The 19,730-nt window shown below is 45.4% G+C and overlaps 1 protein-coding gene across 1 annotated transcript in view; it reads left to right on the top strand.

Moving 5' to 3' along the window:
- Nucleotides 1-19,730, top strand: part of LOC143297665 (voltage-dependent calcium channel gamma-5 subunit-like) — an 89,872-nt gene that overhangs the window by 48,227 nt on the left and 21,915 nt on the right. The window contains exons 2-3 of the mRNA XM_076610485.1: nucleotides 9,905-9,994; nucleotides 18,962-19,096. Of these exons, the coding sequence (XP_076466600.1) occupies nucleotides 9,905-9,994; nucleotides 18,962-19,096 (225 nt within the window). The remainder of the gene's footprint in view (nucleotides 1-9,904; nucleotides 9,995-18,961; nucleotides 19,097-19,730) is intronic.

Genomic DNA, 19,730 nt, shown 5'->3' with positions numbered 1-19,730 from the left:
TTGCACTGGCTAACGGCCACTTCTTGCATTCTTTGCCGCCTCAAGGTGTGCGGTACGATCAGACAGTGTCCCTGCCTTGCACTGGCTAACAGCCACTTCTTGCATTCTTTGCCGCCTCAAGGTGTGCGGTACGATCAGACAGTGTCCCTGCCTTGCACTGGCTAACAGCCACTTCATGCAATCTTTGCCGCCTCAAGGTGTGCGGTACGATCAGACAGTATCCCTGCCTTGCACTGGCTAACAGCCACTTTTTGCAATCATTGCCGCCTCAAGGTGTGGGGTACAATCAGAAAGTGTCCCTGCCTTGCACTGGCTAACGGCCACGTTTTGCAATCTTTGCCGCCTCAAGGTGTGCGGTACGATCAGAAAGTATCCCTGCCTTGCACTGGCTAATTGCCACTTCATGCAATCTTTGCCGCCTCAAGGTGTAGGTTACGATCAGACAGTATCCCTGCCTTGCACTGGCTAATTGCCACTTCATGCAATCTTTGCCGCCTCAAGGTGTAGGTTACGATCAGACAGTATCCCTGCCTTGCACTAGCTAACAGCCACTGGGTGTGGGTGCGAGGGAGTGGAGGGGGGGGGGTACAGGTGGAGTCGTGTTCATTTACTTGCGTGATGTAAGGTGGTAGAATGTATTTAGACGTTTGTCAGGCAATACAGTGTCCGTAAGGGTAAAGTGGCAGAATGTTTTAGACGTTTGTCTGGCAATACAGTGTCCGTAAGGGTAAAGTGGCAGAATGCTTTAGACGTTAGTCTGGCAATACAGTGCCCGCAAGGGTATAGGTTCAAGACCTGGTTTCAACCTTTCTCCCAAGTGTGGCAGGAACATCAAACTGAGCGTCTAGTCTTTCGGATGAGACAATAAACCACGGCCTCGTGCGCAGCACCCACTTGGTGCACTGAAAATGAACTCATGGCAATTATTTTCTGGTAACATTCTTCAGAAGAACTCCACTCTGAAAGGTACACACATATATACATATACAAGCACTCAAAGCCTGGTTAGCACGATGAGCCTGTCTGTCCTTCTTCCTGGTGATGACGTAGTATATAGACTGCCAGTGCCTCAAGTGAGGGTGTATAGGAATAACAGGGTGTTGGCGATGACAAGGTCATGTGTGGCCAACGTCTTGAGGAGCAGAGGCCGTTGCCAGTGCCGTGTCTTCCAGTGATTCCTTCCTAGGTTTGGTAGTCTGTCCCTACTCTGGCACTGAAGTCCCCGAGAACAATGAGCTTCTCTGACTGTCGGACTTCTGAAATGCAGGGCGTTGAGTTCTTCATAGAACTTGTCTTTGATGTCATCTGGGTTGGTCATGGTAGGAGTGTTGGCACTAATCAGCGTTGCACTCTTCTGGTTTGAAAGTGGGAGCTGAAGTGTCATCAGGTAGTCGTTGATACCCTGTTGAAGCTTGGTGAGTTTACATGCGAGGTGAGATTTGATGGCAAATCCCATGCCTGCTTCTCGTCGTTCAGCGCTGCCGCGGTCACTCCAGAAGAACGTGTATCTACCACCACGTTCTGTAAACTGGCCCTTGTCTGCTAGGCGGGTTTCGCTGAGAGCAACTAGTAGTAGTAGTAGCAGTAGTAGCATAATTATCATAGTCTCACCCAGCATCTGATACTCTATCTCTATCCTCCCCACCCAACCCCTCACCTACCCCCCCCCCCCCCCCCCCAGCCCTCCTTCTCTATTGACGCTCTGCAGTCTTTTCCATTTGTGGTCAGAAGGTGTGGCGAGAGGCAAGACAGCTGCTGATTGTGCATGAACGATGAGCAGGTGTTTGGCACTAACACACACACACACACACACACACACACACACACACACACACACACACACACACACACACACAGATTACCTGTATGGAACTGTTAAAAAAGGAAAACAATCAAATGACAAAAGTGTGTGCGTGAGTGCCGCATAGCGCGTATGCGTGCAAGTGTGTGTGCTCATGTGTGTGCGTATATGTATGTTTATATGTGTGGAGGGTGAGGGGGGTGCGTGTAGTGTGTGTGTGTGTGTGTGTGTATGTCTGTGTGTCTGTGTGTATGTTTTTATTTGAGTGTGTGTGTGTGTCTGTGTGTATGGTGTGTGTGTGTGTGTGTGAAGCCTGGACCTGTCTTTATCCTGAGCAGGTTCTCTCTCTCTCTCTCTCTCTCTCTCTCTCTCTCTCTGCACGCAGTCCACAAGGCCAGACTGATATCGACACACATCACACTGACGGTGTAGAGTTCCCCTGACGTTGCAAAAAATATGTGTTTTCAACACCCGTCGACACCCCTCATTCTTTCCTCAAGCCCACTCCCCACCCCCTTCTCGAGTCTCCACTCTCACATGCTTCCAAGCCTTCCACCTCCGCACAACCCCCGCGCCCACCCCCAACCCCCACTTCGTCTTCCAATTTCGGTCTCTCTGCCCCCTGTTCTCAAATGTCTCCCACGTCACTTGGACAGACAGGCAGACGTGATTATCGTCATCGCGAGCTCACAATGGGCAGGTGTGTGTGTGTGTGTGTGTGTGTGTGTGTGTGTGTGTGTCTTTCTGACCAGTCAGTGACACAGCAGGTGTCTGGTGATATTTAACACCTTGCTGTCTGTATCGCTTTTCCTGTTATTATTTCTCTGCTGTTTTCGCCTTTAATATATATTTTTTTCGTCTTTCTTTCTTTCTTTTATTGTTGTTGCTGTAACTACCGTTGTTGTTGTTGTTATTGTTGTTTCCAGTACTGCATAAGCTGCTGCGGTCTAATTCCCAACCCATAACGAACGGACATCAATGTGGATACATGCTGGTGGATTTCTTTTAAACCCATCAGTGTTCAACCCCAGTGAAATGTGACATCCTGACCTGTGAGGTCTGTCTTATCACAGTGAGGTGACAGCCCTTCACTGATATCCTGACCTGTAAGGTCTGTCTTATCTCAGTGAGGTGACAGCCCTTCACTGACATCCTGACCTGTAAGCTGTCTTATTTCAGTGAGGTGACAGCCCTTCACTGACATCCTGACCTGTAAGCTGTCTTATTTCAGTGAGGTGACAGCCCTTCACTGACATCCTGACCTGTAAGCTCTGTCTTATCTCAGCGAGGTGACAGCCCTTCACTGACATCCTGACCTGTAAGCTGTCTTATTTCAGTGAGGTGACAGCCCTTCACTGACATCCTGACCTGTAAGCTCTGTCTTATCTCAGCGAGGTGACAGCCCTTCACTGACATCCTGACCTGTAAGCTCTGTCTTATCTCAGTGAGGTGACAGCCCTTCACTGACATCCCGACCTGTAAGGTCTGTCTTATCTCAGTGAGGTGACAGCCCTTCACTGACATCCTGACCTGACCAGTAAGCTCTGTTTTATCTCAGTGATGTGACAGCCCTTCACTGACAACCTGACCTGTAGGGTCTGTCTTATCTCAGTGAAGTGACAGCCCTTCACTGACATCCTGACCTGTAAGCTGTCTTATTTCAGTGAGGTGACAGCCCTTCACTGACATCCTGACCTGTAAGCTCTGTCTTATCTCAGTGAGGTGACAGCCCTTCACTGACATCCTGACCTGTAAGCTCTGTCTTATCTCAGTGAAGTGACAGCCCTTCACTGACATCCTGACCTGTAAGCTCCGTCTTATCTCAATGAGGTGACAGCCCTCAACTGGCATCCTGACCTGTAAGCTCTATATTATTTCAGTGACATGACAGCCCTTCACTGACATCCTGACCAGTAAGCTCTGTCTTATCTCAGTGAGGTGACAGCCCTTCACTGACATCCTGACCTGACCAGTAAGCTCTGTTTTATCTCAGTGATGTGACAGCCCTTCACTGACAACCTGACCTGTAGGGTCTGTCTTATCTCAGTGACGTGACAGCCCTTCACTGACATCCTGACCTGTGAGGTCTGTTTTATCTCAGTGAGGTGACAGCCCTTCACTGACATCCTGACCTGTAAGCTCTGTCTTATCTCAGTGAGGTGACAGCCCTTCACTGACATCCTGACCTGTAAGCTCTGTCTTATCTCAGTGAGGTGACAGCCCTTCACTGACATCCTGACCTGTAAGCTCTGTCTTATGTCAGTAACATGACAGCCCGTCACTGCCATCCTGACCTGTAAGCTCTGCACGCACACACACACACACACACACACACACACACCACACACACCTGTCAATTTTAAACCACTCACCTTTGCCCCAAGATGAAAGGACAAAACCAAACCAAAAAACACGAATCACCATTGACTTTTACTCAGATCAACGGTGTGGGTGGGGTGGTGTACGAGTGATATGAGGACGGAAGATGAGGTCAAAGGTGAAGGATAAGGTCGTGTGTGTGTGTGTGTGTGTGCGTGAGTTTGAGGAATGGGATGATAGGCAGCAATGTCACAATAAACACAACACAACACAATGACCACCCGTTCTTTAGCTGTATTAAGACACCATTTTCACAAGCTTTGGTGGCATCGTTTCTTGCTGACATTTTAACCAGAAAGCAGGCCAAAGAGACAGCTGATATTGCATCATGGGAAGTCTGTATGTATTTGTTTATTTTCATTTTCTGTATATATTAAATGTTTATTTTCAGGGTTTTGTTGTTGTTGTTGTTGTTGTTTTTGTTTGTTTGTTTGTTGATGGTTGGGGTTTTTTTGTGTTTTTTTTGGTTTTTTTTGTTTGGTTTGGTTTTTACAACACACAAGGAAGCGCTTTTAGCGCCGTTCCCTTTGACATTTTGGGAAAATGAGGGTCAGAACTGGTCTCCAGTGCATTGTAGGAGGCTCTTTTTGTGTTTCCGCGACTCTCTCTCTCTCTCTCTTTCTCCCTCTTTTTGTGTGTGTGTGTGTGTGTGTGTGTGTGTGTGTCTGTCTGTCTGTCTGTCTGTGTCTGTCTCTGTCTCTGTATCTGTCTGTCTGTCTCTCTCTCCCTGTGTGTGTGTGTGTGTGTGTGTGTGCGCGCGCGTGTGTGTGTGTTTGTGTGTGTGTGTGTTTCTGTCTCTCTGTGTCTGTCTCTGTCTGTCTCTGTCTCTCTCTCTTTCTCTCTCTCTCGTTGTCTCTCTGTCTCTGTCTGTCTGTCTGTCTGTCTCTCCCTCTCCCTCTCCTTCACTCATTTCCTATTTCTCTCAAGTTATTACTCTCTGCATCCTCACTCTCCATCGCACTTTTCCTCTGTCACTCTTTCCTTTGTTCCCACCTTTCCAGCCATGAAGTTGACGTCATCAAGTTGATGGATATCTTCTCTTGCTTCTACCATCCACCTCCCACTTTTCCAGTCATGAAGTTGACGTCATCAAGTTGATGGATATCTTCTCTTGCTTCTACCACCCACCTCCCACCTTTCCAGCCATGACGTTGACGTCATCAAGTTGATGGATATCTTCTCTTGCTTCTACCATCCACCTCCCACCTTTCCAGCCATGAAGTTGACGTCATCAAGTTGATGGATATCTTCTCTTGCTTCTACCACCCACCTCCCACCTTTCCAGCTATGACGTTGACGTCATCAAGTTGATGGATATCTTCTCTTGCTTCTACCATCCACCTCCCACTTTTCCAGTCATGAAGTTGACGTCATCAAGTTGATGGATATCTTTTCTTGCTTCTACCACCCACCTCCCACCTTTCCAGCCATGAAGTTGACGTCATCAAGTTGATGGATATCTTCTCTTGCTTCTACCATCCACCTCACACCTTTCCAGTCATGACGTTGACGTCATCAAGTTCATGGATATCTTCTCTTGCTTCTACCATCCACCTCACACCTTTCCAGCCATGACGTTGACGTCATCAAGTTGATGGATATCTTATCTGCCTTCTATCATCCATCTCCCAGTCTCCTTCTTTTCCTTCTTGTTTTGTTTTGTTTTTGTCTTCTTTTTTCCTTCTTTCCCCCTTTTTTCCTTTATTTTTTTTTCTCCTTCTTTTTCAGTGTGTTCTGTTTTTCTTTGTCTTGTCGTTATTTATTAAAGCATGGCCTTTCGCTTTTCATTTTACCCCCAATGAAACATTCCGGTTTGGGTTATCCGGCTTCACTGTCTCTGTCTGCGTCTCCATGCCCCTGATCCTTTCTTTCTATCTATCTATCTATCTATCTATCTATCTATCTATCTATCTATCTATCTATCTATCTATCTCTCTATCTATCTATCTATCTCTCTGTCTGTCTGTCTATCAGTCTGTCTGTCTGTCTATCTATCTATCTATCTATCTATCTATCTATCTATCTATCTATCTGTCTGTCTGTCTATCTATCTATCTATGGGTTTGTCTGTTCGTCTATCTATCTATCTATCTATCTATCTATCTATCTATCTATCTATCTATGTGTTTGCCTGTCTATCTATCTATCTATTTATCTATCTATATGTGTTTGTTTGTCTGTTTGTCTACCCATGTACCTATCTATCTGTCTATCTATCTATCTGTATGTTTGTCTGTCTGTCTGTCTGTCAATCTATCTATCTATCTATCTGTTTTTCTGTCTGTCTATCTATCTGTTTGACACACAATATATAAAATAGAGCATTGTTCATGGTATGGACAAGTGTCTATGCTATATCTATTTGTCTGTCTATCTATCTGCTTGTCATTCTGTCTATATATCTGTTTGGCACACAATATATAAATTAGAGCATTGTTCATGGTATGGACAAGTGTCTATACTGTATCTGTTTGTCTGCCTGTCTATCAGTCTATCTGTTTGTCTGTCTGTCTATCTATCTGTTTGACACACAATATATAAAATAGAGCATTGCTCATGGTATGGACAGGTGTCTATGCTATATCTGTTTGTCTGTCTGTCTATCTATCTGTTTGACACACAATAGATAAAATAGAGCATTGTTCATTTGTCTTATACTTTCTTTCTTTTCTTTTCTTTTTTCTTCATTGTTCCCCAACAATGCTTATGGCTGAGAACGCTTCTTCTCAGCTGTACAGGCGATTGGTGGTGTTTCATTCCCTGATGCCTCAATCGTGTCTTCCGCAAACACAAAGTAATCAATCTATACTGATGACGTCCCTCTCTCTCTCTCTCTCTCTCTCTCTCTCTCAGCAGTTAAAAAACGACAAAAAGAACAACAATAACATTGATAATAATGATCATAGCAACAACAACAACAACAACAATCTGAATTTACGTAGAGCTTATTCTCTAAATAGGGCTCTAATCGCTTTACAACACACACACACACACACACACACACACACACACACACACACACACACACACACACACACACACACACACACACACACACACACACACACACACACAGATAGAGAGAGAGAGAGAGTTCGTGCCCCCCAGACGTGTCTCAGTCCTAACCTCTCCCCCTTCCCTCCTTACCTTCCTCTCCTCACCCCCACACCCCACCCCCTCCCCCCACATCACCACACATCCACCATCCATCCCCCACCTCCCACATCACCACACCTCCACCATCCACCCCCTCCTTTCCACCCCATGCTTACCTTCATTCCCTTGAACCCTGGCTTCAAAGTGACAGGACAGTTGAAGTGGACAACCAAGAAGCTTTCCCGTCACCTTGAAGGAAATTGGAGAAAAAAAAAAAAAAGGAAAGGTAATGGGGTGGGTGGGGGTGCGTTGGGGGTGGAGTCAGGAGGATGAGAGACCACTGACGTACGTGAATGGAATTTATAAAAATCACTGTCTAAAAACAATTCAAAAGGAGGAAGAGGTGGAGAGGGTCTGACCGGGAAGAGTTCGGAGGAAGGGAGACTATTCCACGCAGCGTTCTGAGGCTTTGGGAGTTGTCTGCCATGGCTTGGAGATGTTGCTACCGCAGTTTTCGTTTCCTGCAGACACTGACAAAGCTTTGGGAGCCTTTCCAGGGCTGGTGCAAAACAATATCGAAATGAACAAATAAGCAAATATGTAAAAATGTTTTTAAATGATGGGTACGTTTAAAGGATATGATTGAAATTAAATACGTACCAATACCCACGTGTATGATGATATATTCGTGGAAATGCGCGCGCGGGGCGGGGTGGGGGTGGGGGTGTTCAGCGATCAGTCCGCACCCTTAAACGCCTCCTTGAAACTGAACCTGAAACAATCTGCGTGGCATCCTGTCATTCAACGGATCATCATATGTGACCACACTCCTCCCCCTGTCTCCCCCTCTTTCATGTCACCCTGTCTCCCCCTCTTTCATGTCACCCTGTCTCCCCCTCTTTCATGTCACCCGGACTGCTGCCCCTCTTTCATGTCACCCGGACTGCTGCCCCTCTTTCATGTCACCCTGTCTCCCCCTCTTTCATGTCACCCTGTCTCCCCTGTCTCCCCCTCTTTCATGTCACCCTGTCTCCCCCTCTTTCATGCCACCCTGTCTCCCCCTCTTTCATGTCACCCTGTCTCCCCTGTCTCCCCCTCTTTCATGTCACCCTGTCTCCCCCTCTTTCATGTCACCCTGTCTCCCCTGTCTCCCCCTCTTTCATGTCACCCTCTCTCCCCCTCTTTCATGTCACCCTGTCTGCCCCTCTTTCATGTCACCCTGTCTGCACCCCACCAGTCACAGACGGCCAGACTTAGTCCCTGGTCATCAGAGGAAACTCAGTCATGTAAGCTGACGAGGAAGGCTGTAGCTGTCTGCCACGCCTGCTGTAGTTGGAGGGGGTGCGGTTGAGGTGTTCGTGATAAATCGATCTTGAAAAGCTCGGTTAGTAGTTTGAGCTGATCATTAGAGAGAGGGAAAAGCTTGATAAGTCTGTGGAGATAATAAAAATGTCTGGCATATAAATTGTTCGGGGTTTTTTGTTTGTTTGTTGGTTTGTTTGTTTTGTTTTGTTTTAACGAACTGAATGTGTCTGGGTTCTGCTGGGCGATAGGTTTGTTGAAGTCCTGAACTGACTATTGCTCTGTGGCATTTCTATTAAAGTGGGATGTTTGTCGAGGTTGTTTTTCCCCAGATCTTTCTGTTTACTTATATGTCAGTCTGTTGATGTTGATACTGTTAGTTACCTATCTAGTTTCAGTTTCAGCTTCAAGGGCGTGTCAAAGCGTACGGACTAATCCATGTACGCTACGTCATAGTTGCTTTGTGTATATACATTTTCTTTTTTACAGATAGATAGATAGATAGATAGATAGATCAACGGAGCCGATGACTTACTTGAGCATAAACCCAACGTACTGGTCAGGCCTTGAGTAAAGTAAGTTAGTTGGTTGGTTGGTTGGTTAGTTAGTTAGTTAGTTAGTTAGTTGGTTGCTGGTTGGTTGAGAAACTGAAACCGAAACTGGTGGCATTTGCCAAGTTTTATATGTTATATAAGTGAATGATGTTTGTGTTCAGGTTAGTCTTTCAATCCTCTGGCAAAGAACCGACGGAATGGTCAGGGTCAGAGGCGTGTCCTCGTTTTATGTGCATGAATGGTTGGTCATCGATTTAACGTCTCTTCGCTAAAGTGGTTTTAGACGTGGGTAAAAATGTGTTCAGTGTATGTGTGTATGTGTTTGAGAACGTGCTCGAACTGTACACATTTGCAAATGTGACGAGAAATAGAAATATAGAATGGACAAGGAAATTTGGGGGATGGAAACAAACTAAGGGATCGCATCAGTGAATAAAAACAGATATGTTATATGCATGAATATGCGCATAGAGCTTCATGATTATGCGCTATAGCAAGATATCTTAATGAATGACATTTAATGAATGAATAAATGTCTAGACTTGTACCCTTTCTTCTTTTTCTGATGTTCCTACAGGCTATTGACAGTGATGTCGGTGTTTTTAACCCGGATGTTGCCATGTGCGTCAGAATGATAAAGTGATTTCATGGGTCTGGTGTGTGTGTGTGTGTGTGTGTGTGTGTGTGTGTGTGTGTGTGTGTGTGTGTGTGTGTGTGTGTGTGTGTGTGTGTGTGTGTGTGTGTGTGTGTGTGTGTGTGTGTGTGTGTGCAGGGTCGATCCCGGACATATGTCTTGGCATTGACTTCAGCCAGCGAGGCACGGGCCGCATGGAGGGGGCTCCCACCTGTATGACAATAGTAGGTCAGCTAGTGGACAGTCCGCACTCTGCCCAGTCCTCGCCCATATGGGCTTTGTTTTTCGTTCGCTTCCGTCTGGTCTTGTTGTTTCCTCGTGTCTTCTTTTCCTTCAGGTTCTGTTCGTGCTGCTGTTTCGTGTGTCTTGTTGTCGTTATGTGTGTGTCTTGTTGTCGTCGTTTTGTGTGTGTCTTGTTGGTGTCGTCGTTTTGTGTGTGTGTCTTGTTGTCGTCGTTTTGTGTGTGTCTTGTTGTTGTCGTTTTGTGTGTGTCTTGTTGTTGTTGTTTTGTGTGTCTTGTTGTTGTCGTTTTGTGTGTGTCTTGTTGGTGTCGTCGTTTTGTGTGTGTCTTGTTGTTGTTGTTTTGTGTGTCTTGTTGTTGTTGTTTTGTGTGTGTCTTGTTGTTGTTGTTTTGTGTGTGTCTTGTTGTCGTCGTTTTGTGTATGTCTTGTTGTTGTCGTCGTTTTGTGTGTGTCTTGTTGTTTTTGTCGTTTTGTGTGTGTCTTGTTGTTGTCGTCGTTTTGTGTGTGTCTTGTCGTCGTTTTGTGTGTGTCTTGTTGTTGTCGTCGTTTTGTGTGTGTCTTGTTGTTGTTGTTTTGTGTGTGTCTTGTTGTTGTTGTTTTGTGTGTCTTGTTGTCGTCGTTTTGTGTGTGTCTTGTTGTTGTTGTTTTGTATGTGTCTTGTTGTTGTTATTTTGTGTGTGTCTTGTTGTTGTTATTTTGTGTGTGTCTTGTTGTTGTTGTTTTGTGTGTGTCTTGTTGTTGTCGTTTTGTGTGTGTCTTGTTGTTGTTATTTTGTGTGTGTCTTGTTGTTGTTGATGCTGTGTGTTTTTGATGTTGTTTTATTTTGTTTTATTCTATTGTGTTGTATCTTATTTTAGTTTATTTTTGCTTTGTTTTGTTTCATTTTGTGGTATATATAAATATGTATACACACGCGCGTGCGCGCACACACGCACACACACGTTATAAGTATACACACGAAAATATATCTGTTTCTGTCTGTCTCTCTCTGTCCCTCTCTTTTTTTTCTCTCAGTGCATTAACCCCCTGTGTGTCTCCATAACCCCTTGGCTGCTAACCCTTGGTGCAATGAGATCAGTATGGCATGAGTTGGAAAGGCAGTCATGAATGTATGTGTACTTATCAACGGTGTCATTGGTCATGCTAAGCAAAAGGCAGTGCCCTCAGCAGAGGGAAAAGCCCAGATAAAGAATTGTGACCGACATGCTGACCAGTGAACTCAGCAAAACGACAGCCATTCATTGAACAGCATGCTCGTTAGCTGCAGTCAAAGGGTCAATTCAGTTTTGTTTTGATAAATGGTACCATTGGTGTTGGTATGTCTTTCTCCGTTCAGATGCTGGAAGGTTAGTCACTTATTATCAGATAGTCTTCACATACACCACATATGCTTTTGCCACAAACTTCCTACTTTTCAGTTTTTGTTTCTGCGTTCGGGTGAAAAATGAATAACTTTTTTTTCTTTCTTTTTCTTTCTTCTTTTTTTCTTTTTTTTATTTCTAATACGGTCCTTTTTATATCAAGCCTTACTGACCACTCACCTGCATTGTAAAGATGTTTTCTTTCTTTCCATTTTTCTCTCCTTACGGATTTGGTGGGTTTGGTTTTTTTATTATTATTATTATTACTTTTCAAATATTAGCACCTAGAAAGATACGAGATGCCAAACAGCAGTTTTTGCTACATCGGCTTTTTTGCACTGTTTGCAATTATCAGATTCTGTACTTTTTTTCATCGGTCATAAACTAGACAGAATAGTCAACACACGAGGAATATCCTGACATGTCTGGTGTGTGTGTGTGTGTGTGTGTGTGTGTGTGTGTGTGTGTGTGTGTGTGTGTGTGTGTGTGTGTGTGTGTTTGCGCATTAATATAGAATGCTCTCAGACCTGAGAATCAGAATGTCTGTGTGCACGTGGTTGTCTCCATGGGCCAAAGTAACGTCTTTTTCGTTGTCCAGCAACATGGCTGTATGGGCTCACGTTGTTCGGAAAGTCTGGATTCAGTTCTCGCACTTCTGCAGCATCACTTGCCATCTTTCTTTGTCACAGAATGACATTCTGTACACAGTTTGCAGCATCATATCACCTTAGATTTAGATATAACCACTCTAGTGGTTTTGTTGTTCTCCAAGGCCAGAATCTGGTTTCTAAAAGCGATCTCAGTAGCAGCGCTACTTTTGCTGAGCGTAAACAAAGGAAGTGAAAAGAAGAGTCCAAAACGCCATTGGCCCATTCAAAGACCTGCTAACCACAGTGAAGGAACGCAAGCTCCGCTGGTATGGACACGTCACACGATCAGACGGCCTAGCCAAGACCATCCTGCAGGGTACCGTACAAGGAAGGAGGAAGAGAGGCAGACAGAGAAAGCGGTGGGAGGACAACATCAAAGAGTGGACGGGCCTGCCATTTGCCACAACTCAAAGGGCCGCTGAGGACCGAGGCAGGTGGCGCGAGCTGACCAGGCAGTCATCCATGGTGCCCCAACGACCCACCCACGGGTCAAGGGATAGATGAGAGATGAGAGAAACAATTCTCCTCAGTCCACGCCGATTCTGTAAGAAGCAAGGTGGCAGAGTGGTTAAGGCACTTGTCTCCCGACACAGTATCCGTGAAGGATTTGGGTTCGAAACCTGGTCACGCTCCTTGTCCCACGTTTGAAAATCAAACTGAACGTCCTGTCACTCTGGTGAGGCGATAAACCGAAGTCCCTTGTGCAGCACACACTTGGCACACTGATAAAGAACCCAAGGCAACATGAGTGTAGCCTTCCGCTGTGAAAAATCACACAAATATACATTCATGCACTCAAGGCCTGACAAGCTCGTTGAGTTATGCTGCTGTCAGGCATCTGCATAGCAGATGTGGTGTAGCGTGTATGGATTTATCCGAGCGCGGTGACGCCTCTTTAAAAAAGTGAAGCTGAATTCTTTGAAAAAATATTTACGCCGAGCAAACCGCAGATGTTGTGATGGCTTCACTCCATCCATCTCTCACACTGTACACAGTTTTAGTCAGATATTGTGATGGCTTCACTCCATCCATCTCTCACACTGTACACAGTTTTAGTCAGATATTGTGATGGTTTCACTCCATCCATCTCTCACACTGTACGCAGTTTTAGTCAGATATTGTGATGTTTTCACTCTATCCATCTCTCACACTGTACACAGTTTTAGTCAGATATTGTGATGGCTTCACTCCATCCATCTCTCACACTGTACGCAGTTTTAGTCAGCATGTTGTGATGGCTTCACTCCATCCATCTCTCACACTGTACGCAGTTTTAGTCAGATATTGTGATGGTTTCACTCCATCCATCTCTCACACTGTACGCAGTTTAAGTCAGATATTGTGATGGCTTCACTCTATCCATCTCTCACACTGTACACAGTTTTAGTCAGATATTGTGATGGCTTCACTCCATCCATCTCTCACACTGTACACAGTTTTAGTCAGATATTGTGATGGTTTCACTCCATCCATCTCTCACACTGTACACAGTTTAAGTCAGATATTGTGATGGCTTCACTCTATCCATCTCTCACACTGTACACAGTTTAAGTCAGATATGGTGATGGCTTTACTCCATCCATCTCTCACACTGTACACAGTTTTATTCAGATATTGTGATGGCTTTACTCTATCCATCTCTCACACTGTACACAGTTTAAGTCAGATATTGTGATGGTTTCACTCTATCCATCTCTCACACTGTACAGTTTTAGTCAGCATGTTGTGCTCTCGCATGTGACATTACTTACCCAAAATGCAGTATTCTGCTCAGCACTGCATATTGGTTTCACATCTTTTTTACCAATCGCTCAGCTGATTTTACCACGTGTTGTGTTGATCGGTATATGTTGCCATAGTCATGATAGCTGTAGGTTGTTGACAAGTTACATTCTGCACCTGTTTTGAGAAGCACGTTTCACCATGGCAACAAACTGATGAGATGTTTGGACTGTGCCTGTCTTGTTTAAGTGATGCTCTGTGTATGTTCGTTTGTGCAGACACGCATGCGAGCAAATCAAAACACACAAATACAAACAGTCATCACTGTGGCTATATCTAAAACCAACGATCAAAATAATGAACAATCGACCGAACTAGCATAAACGACACCAGAACAGAGAAACAAAAGAACTCTCTCTCTCTCTCTCACACACACACACACACACACACACACACACACACAAACAAACAAACACCATTTCAAGCTTTAATTAACTTTTGACCCTTTCAGGGAGGGGGGGGGGTGGACGATTCAAAAAAGCGGCATAACCAAGAACACAATCAGGTTTATCCCCAACACACACACACACACACACACACACACACACACACACACACACACACAGAGAGAGACACACACACACACACACACACACACACACACACACACACACACACACACACACACACACACACAGAGACACACACACACACACACACACACACACACACACACACACACACACAAACACAAACAAGCACACACACACATGTTCATACACATTCTCTGTCTGTCTGTCTGTCTGTCTGTCTGTCTGTCTGTCTCTGTCTCTGTCTCTCTCTCTTTCTCCCGGGTTTCCGACATCGTCACTCATGTCAAACAGCGTCAGTCCGTCTGTGTGATTTATGGTTGTCTGGCATCAACCGCAGTGAAATCGTAGGCGCTGTTTTTCTTGACTTACAGAAAGCTTTTGATCTCGTTGACCACAAAATGTCACTCACAAAATTGTCATTGTATCTCAGAGACCCCACCACGCTGTCCTTTTTCGAATCATTCATCATCGACAGAACACAACATGTGTTCACCAATGGTAGATTCTCTTCTACGGGAGCAATAAAAAGTGGAGTTCCTCAAGGATCTGTTTTAGGGCCGCTTCTATTTTGCATATTTATTAATGATCTTCCTTTGTCTTTATCAGACTCCAGAGTCTCGTGTGACCTTTTTGCAGATGGCACATCCCTTCATTCCAGTGCCGTCAGCGTTGCCTCAGTTCAGAATTCTCTTCAAACGGGCTTAAATGATATTTCTAAATGGTGCAAATCCAACTGTATGACACTTCATCCCAAAAAGAAAACAAAGAGTATGATTATCACGTCAAGACAAAAGCATCAAGAAAACCCCTTTGTTCTCACCCTGAATGTCGATGATAACTCCATAGATCAAGTTCGCGAGCACCGCGTCTTGGGAGTAATAATTGATGAAGAACTGAAATGGCAAGTTCACATTGATTCTGTCTGTAAAAGGTTGGCACGCAGTCTGTTTTTACTCAATCAGCTCAAACCTTACATAAACAGTGAAGCGCCCAAAATGTTATTCCACGCTCACTGTCTTTCTCACGTCAACTATGCATCTGTTGTCTGGAGCTGTGCTGCAGATGTTCATCTTAAGAAACTAAATTCTCTCCACAAGAGAGCAGCCAGATTAATTCTACCAGATCACTCACTGTCAACGTTAGAAAAGCAAACCAGATTAAATATCCTTCCACTTCAAAACCAGCTAGAATTCAACAAAGCATTACTCATGTACAAAACACACAATAACTTGGCACCACAATATCTCAAACGCCTGCTTACACGAGCCTATGCCGATATGGCTCTAACAAATACATTTTACCATGTACCCGAATTGATTTGTTCAAAACTAGTTTTGCATTTTCGGGTGCATCCCTGTGGAACTCCCTTCCTTTGCACATACAAACGGGCAGTTCTCTTCCTATTTTCAAATTAAGTCTGCATAAACATCTTCACCCCTTCCAACAGTAAATAACTCTGATCTTTGAATTACTGTAGGCAGTAACAAAGAGGTCAGTTATGTCTTATTTATTGTATTGTATCAGTTATTGTTGCTGTTGTTGTTGTTCTTTTCTTGCTTTCTCATTTCATCTTGTTTTGTTTTGCTTCTTTTTTTCTTTTCTTCTCTCTCTCTCTCTCTCTCTCTCTCTCTCTCTCTCTCTCTCTCTCTCTCGTTCTATTTCTTATGCATGCATAAATTTATTCATTTCGTTCTATCATAATCGTGACAAATGTCCAAGTAATATTGGTGTTGGTGGTAGTCACTGTAGTATGTTGCACTTGCCACACGTAGATTTCAGAGGCAGTAACAATACTGTACCTTTTGAACACCCGGATGTTTCTGGAACTTCTATACTGATGACATCTCTCAATTCTCTCTCTCTCTCTCTCTCTCTCTCTCTCTCTCTCTCTCTCTCTCTCTCTCTCTCAGTCTGTTCCATCCATCTGTCAATCTTAGTGTGTGTGGGGAGGGAGGGGGGGCTGTCAGTGTGTGTGCGCGCGTGTGTGTGTATATGTGTGTGTGTGCACGCTTGCGCGCGTGCGTCTGTGTATGCATGTGTGTGCGTGGGTGTGGGTGTGTGGGGGGGAAGGGTTGTTTTCTTCATTATGTATGCCCTTCTACATGAATACCTTTTTCCTTCATTTATGTGTGTGCTATTTGTAATAGATGTAGATTAGCAAGGACAGATTGGAAGAATAGGCTATGTCTAAAATCTTAATCCTTGAATAAAAACGTTTTGAGTTCTGAGTTCTCCCCCCCCCCCCTCTCTCCTTCATCGCCTCTCCTGTCTCAGTGGTGAACGTTGGCCACAGCAAGTTCCCAGAACTCTGTGATGTCTGACGTCCAAGAGAGACAACTGCTGTGTATTTTTGTCTTCTCTATCTCCCATCTGATTTATTTCTTTTATTTTCTCTCTCTCTCTGTCTCTCTCTCTCTCTCTCTCTCTCTCTCTCTCTCTTTCTTTCTTCTTTTTTTTTTCTTTTTTCTTTCCTTTCTTTTTTTTTCTTGGTTTCTCTTTCTTTGTGTGTGTGAACTAATTCGTCGGGCATCCTTCTGTTTTGCACGGAGATGAATTGTGTTCCCAAAACTCGTCTTGTTTCCTGACCACTTCAAAGGAAAGGCATCAGCTGTGTTTTTCATGAAAGGAACTAATCAATCACCAAATCAAAACAAAAACAAAAAAAATGTAATCCAGTGTAATCCTAGAAAGATTCCACCCGAGAGCAAACTGGGTCAAAACCTGGAAGACACTGAGACTGTCATTGTGTCAAATTAAACGTGACTGCTTCAGGCTGGTGGATCCGCATCGCTGTTGATAAGCAAACCGAATCCAACACTCATTGCCCACAGTGTGTGGGGACAGCATCCGAGGAGTGTTGGACGGGTGGTGTGATACCCGGGGACAGCACCCGAGGAGTGGTGGACGGGTGGTGTGATACCTGGGGACAGCACCCGAGGAGTGGTGGACGGGTGGTGTGATACCTGGGGACAGCACCCGAGGAGTGGTGGACGGGTGGTGTGATACCTGGGGACAGCACCCGAGGAGTGGTGGTGTGATACCTGGGAACAGCACCCGAGGAGTGGTGGACGGGTGGTGTGATACCTGGGGACAGCACCCGAGGAGTGGTGGACGGGTGGTGTGATACCTAGGGACAGCACCTGGGGAGTGGTGGACGGGTGGTGTGATACCTGGGGACAGCACCCGAGGAGTGGTGGACGGGTGGTGTGATACCTGGGGACAGCACCCGAGGAGTGGTGGACGGGTGGTGTGATACCTGGGGACAGCACCCGAGGAGTGGTGGACGGGTGGTGTGATACCTAGGGACAGCACCCGAGGAGTGGTGGACGGGTGGTGTGATACCTGGGGACAGCACCCGAGGAGTGGTGGACGGGTGGTGTGATACCTGGGGACAGCACCTGGGGAGTGGTGGACGGGTGGTGTGATACCTGGGGACAGCACCCGAGGAGTGGTGGACGGGTGGTGTGATACCTAGGGACAGCACCTGAGGAGTGTTGGACGGGTGGTGTGATACCTGGGGACAGCACCCGAGGAGTGGTGGACGGGTGGTGTGATACCTGGGGACAAACGGGCAGTTCTCTTCCTATTTTCAAATCAAGTCTGCATAAACATCTTCACCCCTTCCAACAGTAAATAACTCTGATCTTTGAATTACTGTAGCCAGTAACAAATAGGTCAGTTATGTCTTATTTATTGTATTGTATCAGTTATTGTTGCTGTTGTTGTTGTTGTTGTTCTTTTCTTGCTTTCTCATTTCATCTTGTTTTGTTTTGCTTCTTTTTTTCTTTTCCTCTCTCTCTCTCTCTCTCTCTCTCTCTCTCTCTCTCTCTCTCGTTCTATTTCTTATGCATGCATAAATTTATTCATTTCGTTCTATCATAATCGTGACAAATGTCCAAGTAATATTGGTGTTGGTGGTAGTCACTGTAGTATGTTGCACTTGCCACACATAGATTTCAGAGGCAGTAACAATACTGTACCTTTTGAACACCCGGATGTTTCTGGAACTTCTATACTGATGACATCTCTCTCTCTCTCTCTCTCTCTCTCTCTCTCTCTCTCTCTCTCTCTCTCTCTCTCTCTCTCAGTCTGTTCCATCCATCTGTCAATCTTAGTGTGTGTGGGGAGGGAGGGGGGGCTGTCAGTGTGTGTGCGCGCGTGTGTGTGTATATGTGTGTGTGTGCACGCTTGCGCGCGTGCGTCTGTGCATGCATGTGTGTGCGTGGGTGTGGGTGTGTGTGGGGGAAGGGTTGTTTTCTTCATTATGTATGCCCTTCTACATGAATACCTTTTTCCTTCATTTATGTGTGTGCTATTTGTAATAGATGTAGATTAGCAAGGACAGATTGGAAGAATAGGCTATGTCTAAAATCTTAATCCTTGAATAAAAACGTTTTGAGTTCTGAGTTCTCCCCCCCCCCCCTCTCTCTCTCTCTCTCTCTCTCTCTCTCTCTCTCTCTCTCTCAAACGAACGAACGAGCGGACGAACGCACAGAAATACAAACGACTGACCTGGTGACTGACTGACCGCCTGACCAAACAACCCCCCCCCCCCCCACACACACACACACACTTCCCCCAGGCCCCAAGACAGGTGGTTAGTGTGGTGTACTGTGTGGTCCCTCAGGGGCAATCCGGGTGGCCGCCCCTTTACCTGTGGGGTCCTTGATCCTGGCCGTGTGTGGCATCGTGCTGACAGGACTGGGTGCCATCCACAGGAACGGCAAGACCGTCATTGCTGCCGTCACCTACATCCTGTCAGGTACCTGTATCAACATACCTACATAGCAATCCCCCCCCCCTTTCTCTCTCTCCCTCTGTGTGTGTGTGTGTGTGTGTGTTGTGAGTGTGTGTGCGTGTGTGTACAGGGAGAGAGAGACAGACAGACAGAGAGAGATGGATAGAAAAATATAATCAAGTCTAGTTCGGAAGAGGAAAATGGGCAGAGGGGGTGGGGGGGGGGGGGGGAGGGCGGAACGAGGGAACTCATGTGAAACAAAACGGGGTGAGGGTGCACTGAATCAACTTCAACTGGACCAAAACTGAAGATCAAAAGCGGTAATGGAAGGGAAACAACTTTCGTTTCAGCCAGGAACATCTCACCTTCATCGCCTCTCCTGTCTCAGTGGTGAACGTTGGCCACAGCAAGTTCCCAGAACTCTGTGATGTCTGACGTCCAAGAGAGACAACTGCTGTGTATTTTGTCTTCTCTATCTCCCATCTGATTTATTTCTTTTATTCTCTCTCTCTCTCTCTCTCTCTCTCTCTCTCTCTCTCTCTCTCTCTTCTTCTTTTTTTTTCTTTTTTTTTCCTTTCTTTTTTTTCTTGGTTTCTCTTTCTTTGTGTGTGTGAACTAATTCGTCGGGCATCCTTCTGTTTTGCACGGAGATGAATTG

Source organism: Babylonia areolata, chromosome 1 (genome assembly GCF_041734735.1).
Source record: "Babylonia areolata isolate BAREFJ2019XMU chromosome 1, ASM4173473v1, whole genome shotgun sequence".
NCBI lineage: Eukaryota > Metazoa > Mollusca > Gastropoda > Neogastropoda > Buccinidae > Babylonia > Babylonia areolata.
The sequence above is the reverse complement of the archived record's forward strand: the minus strand, read 5'-3'. Positions and strand labels throughout refer to the sequence as shown.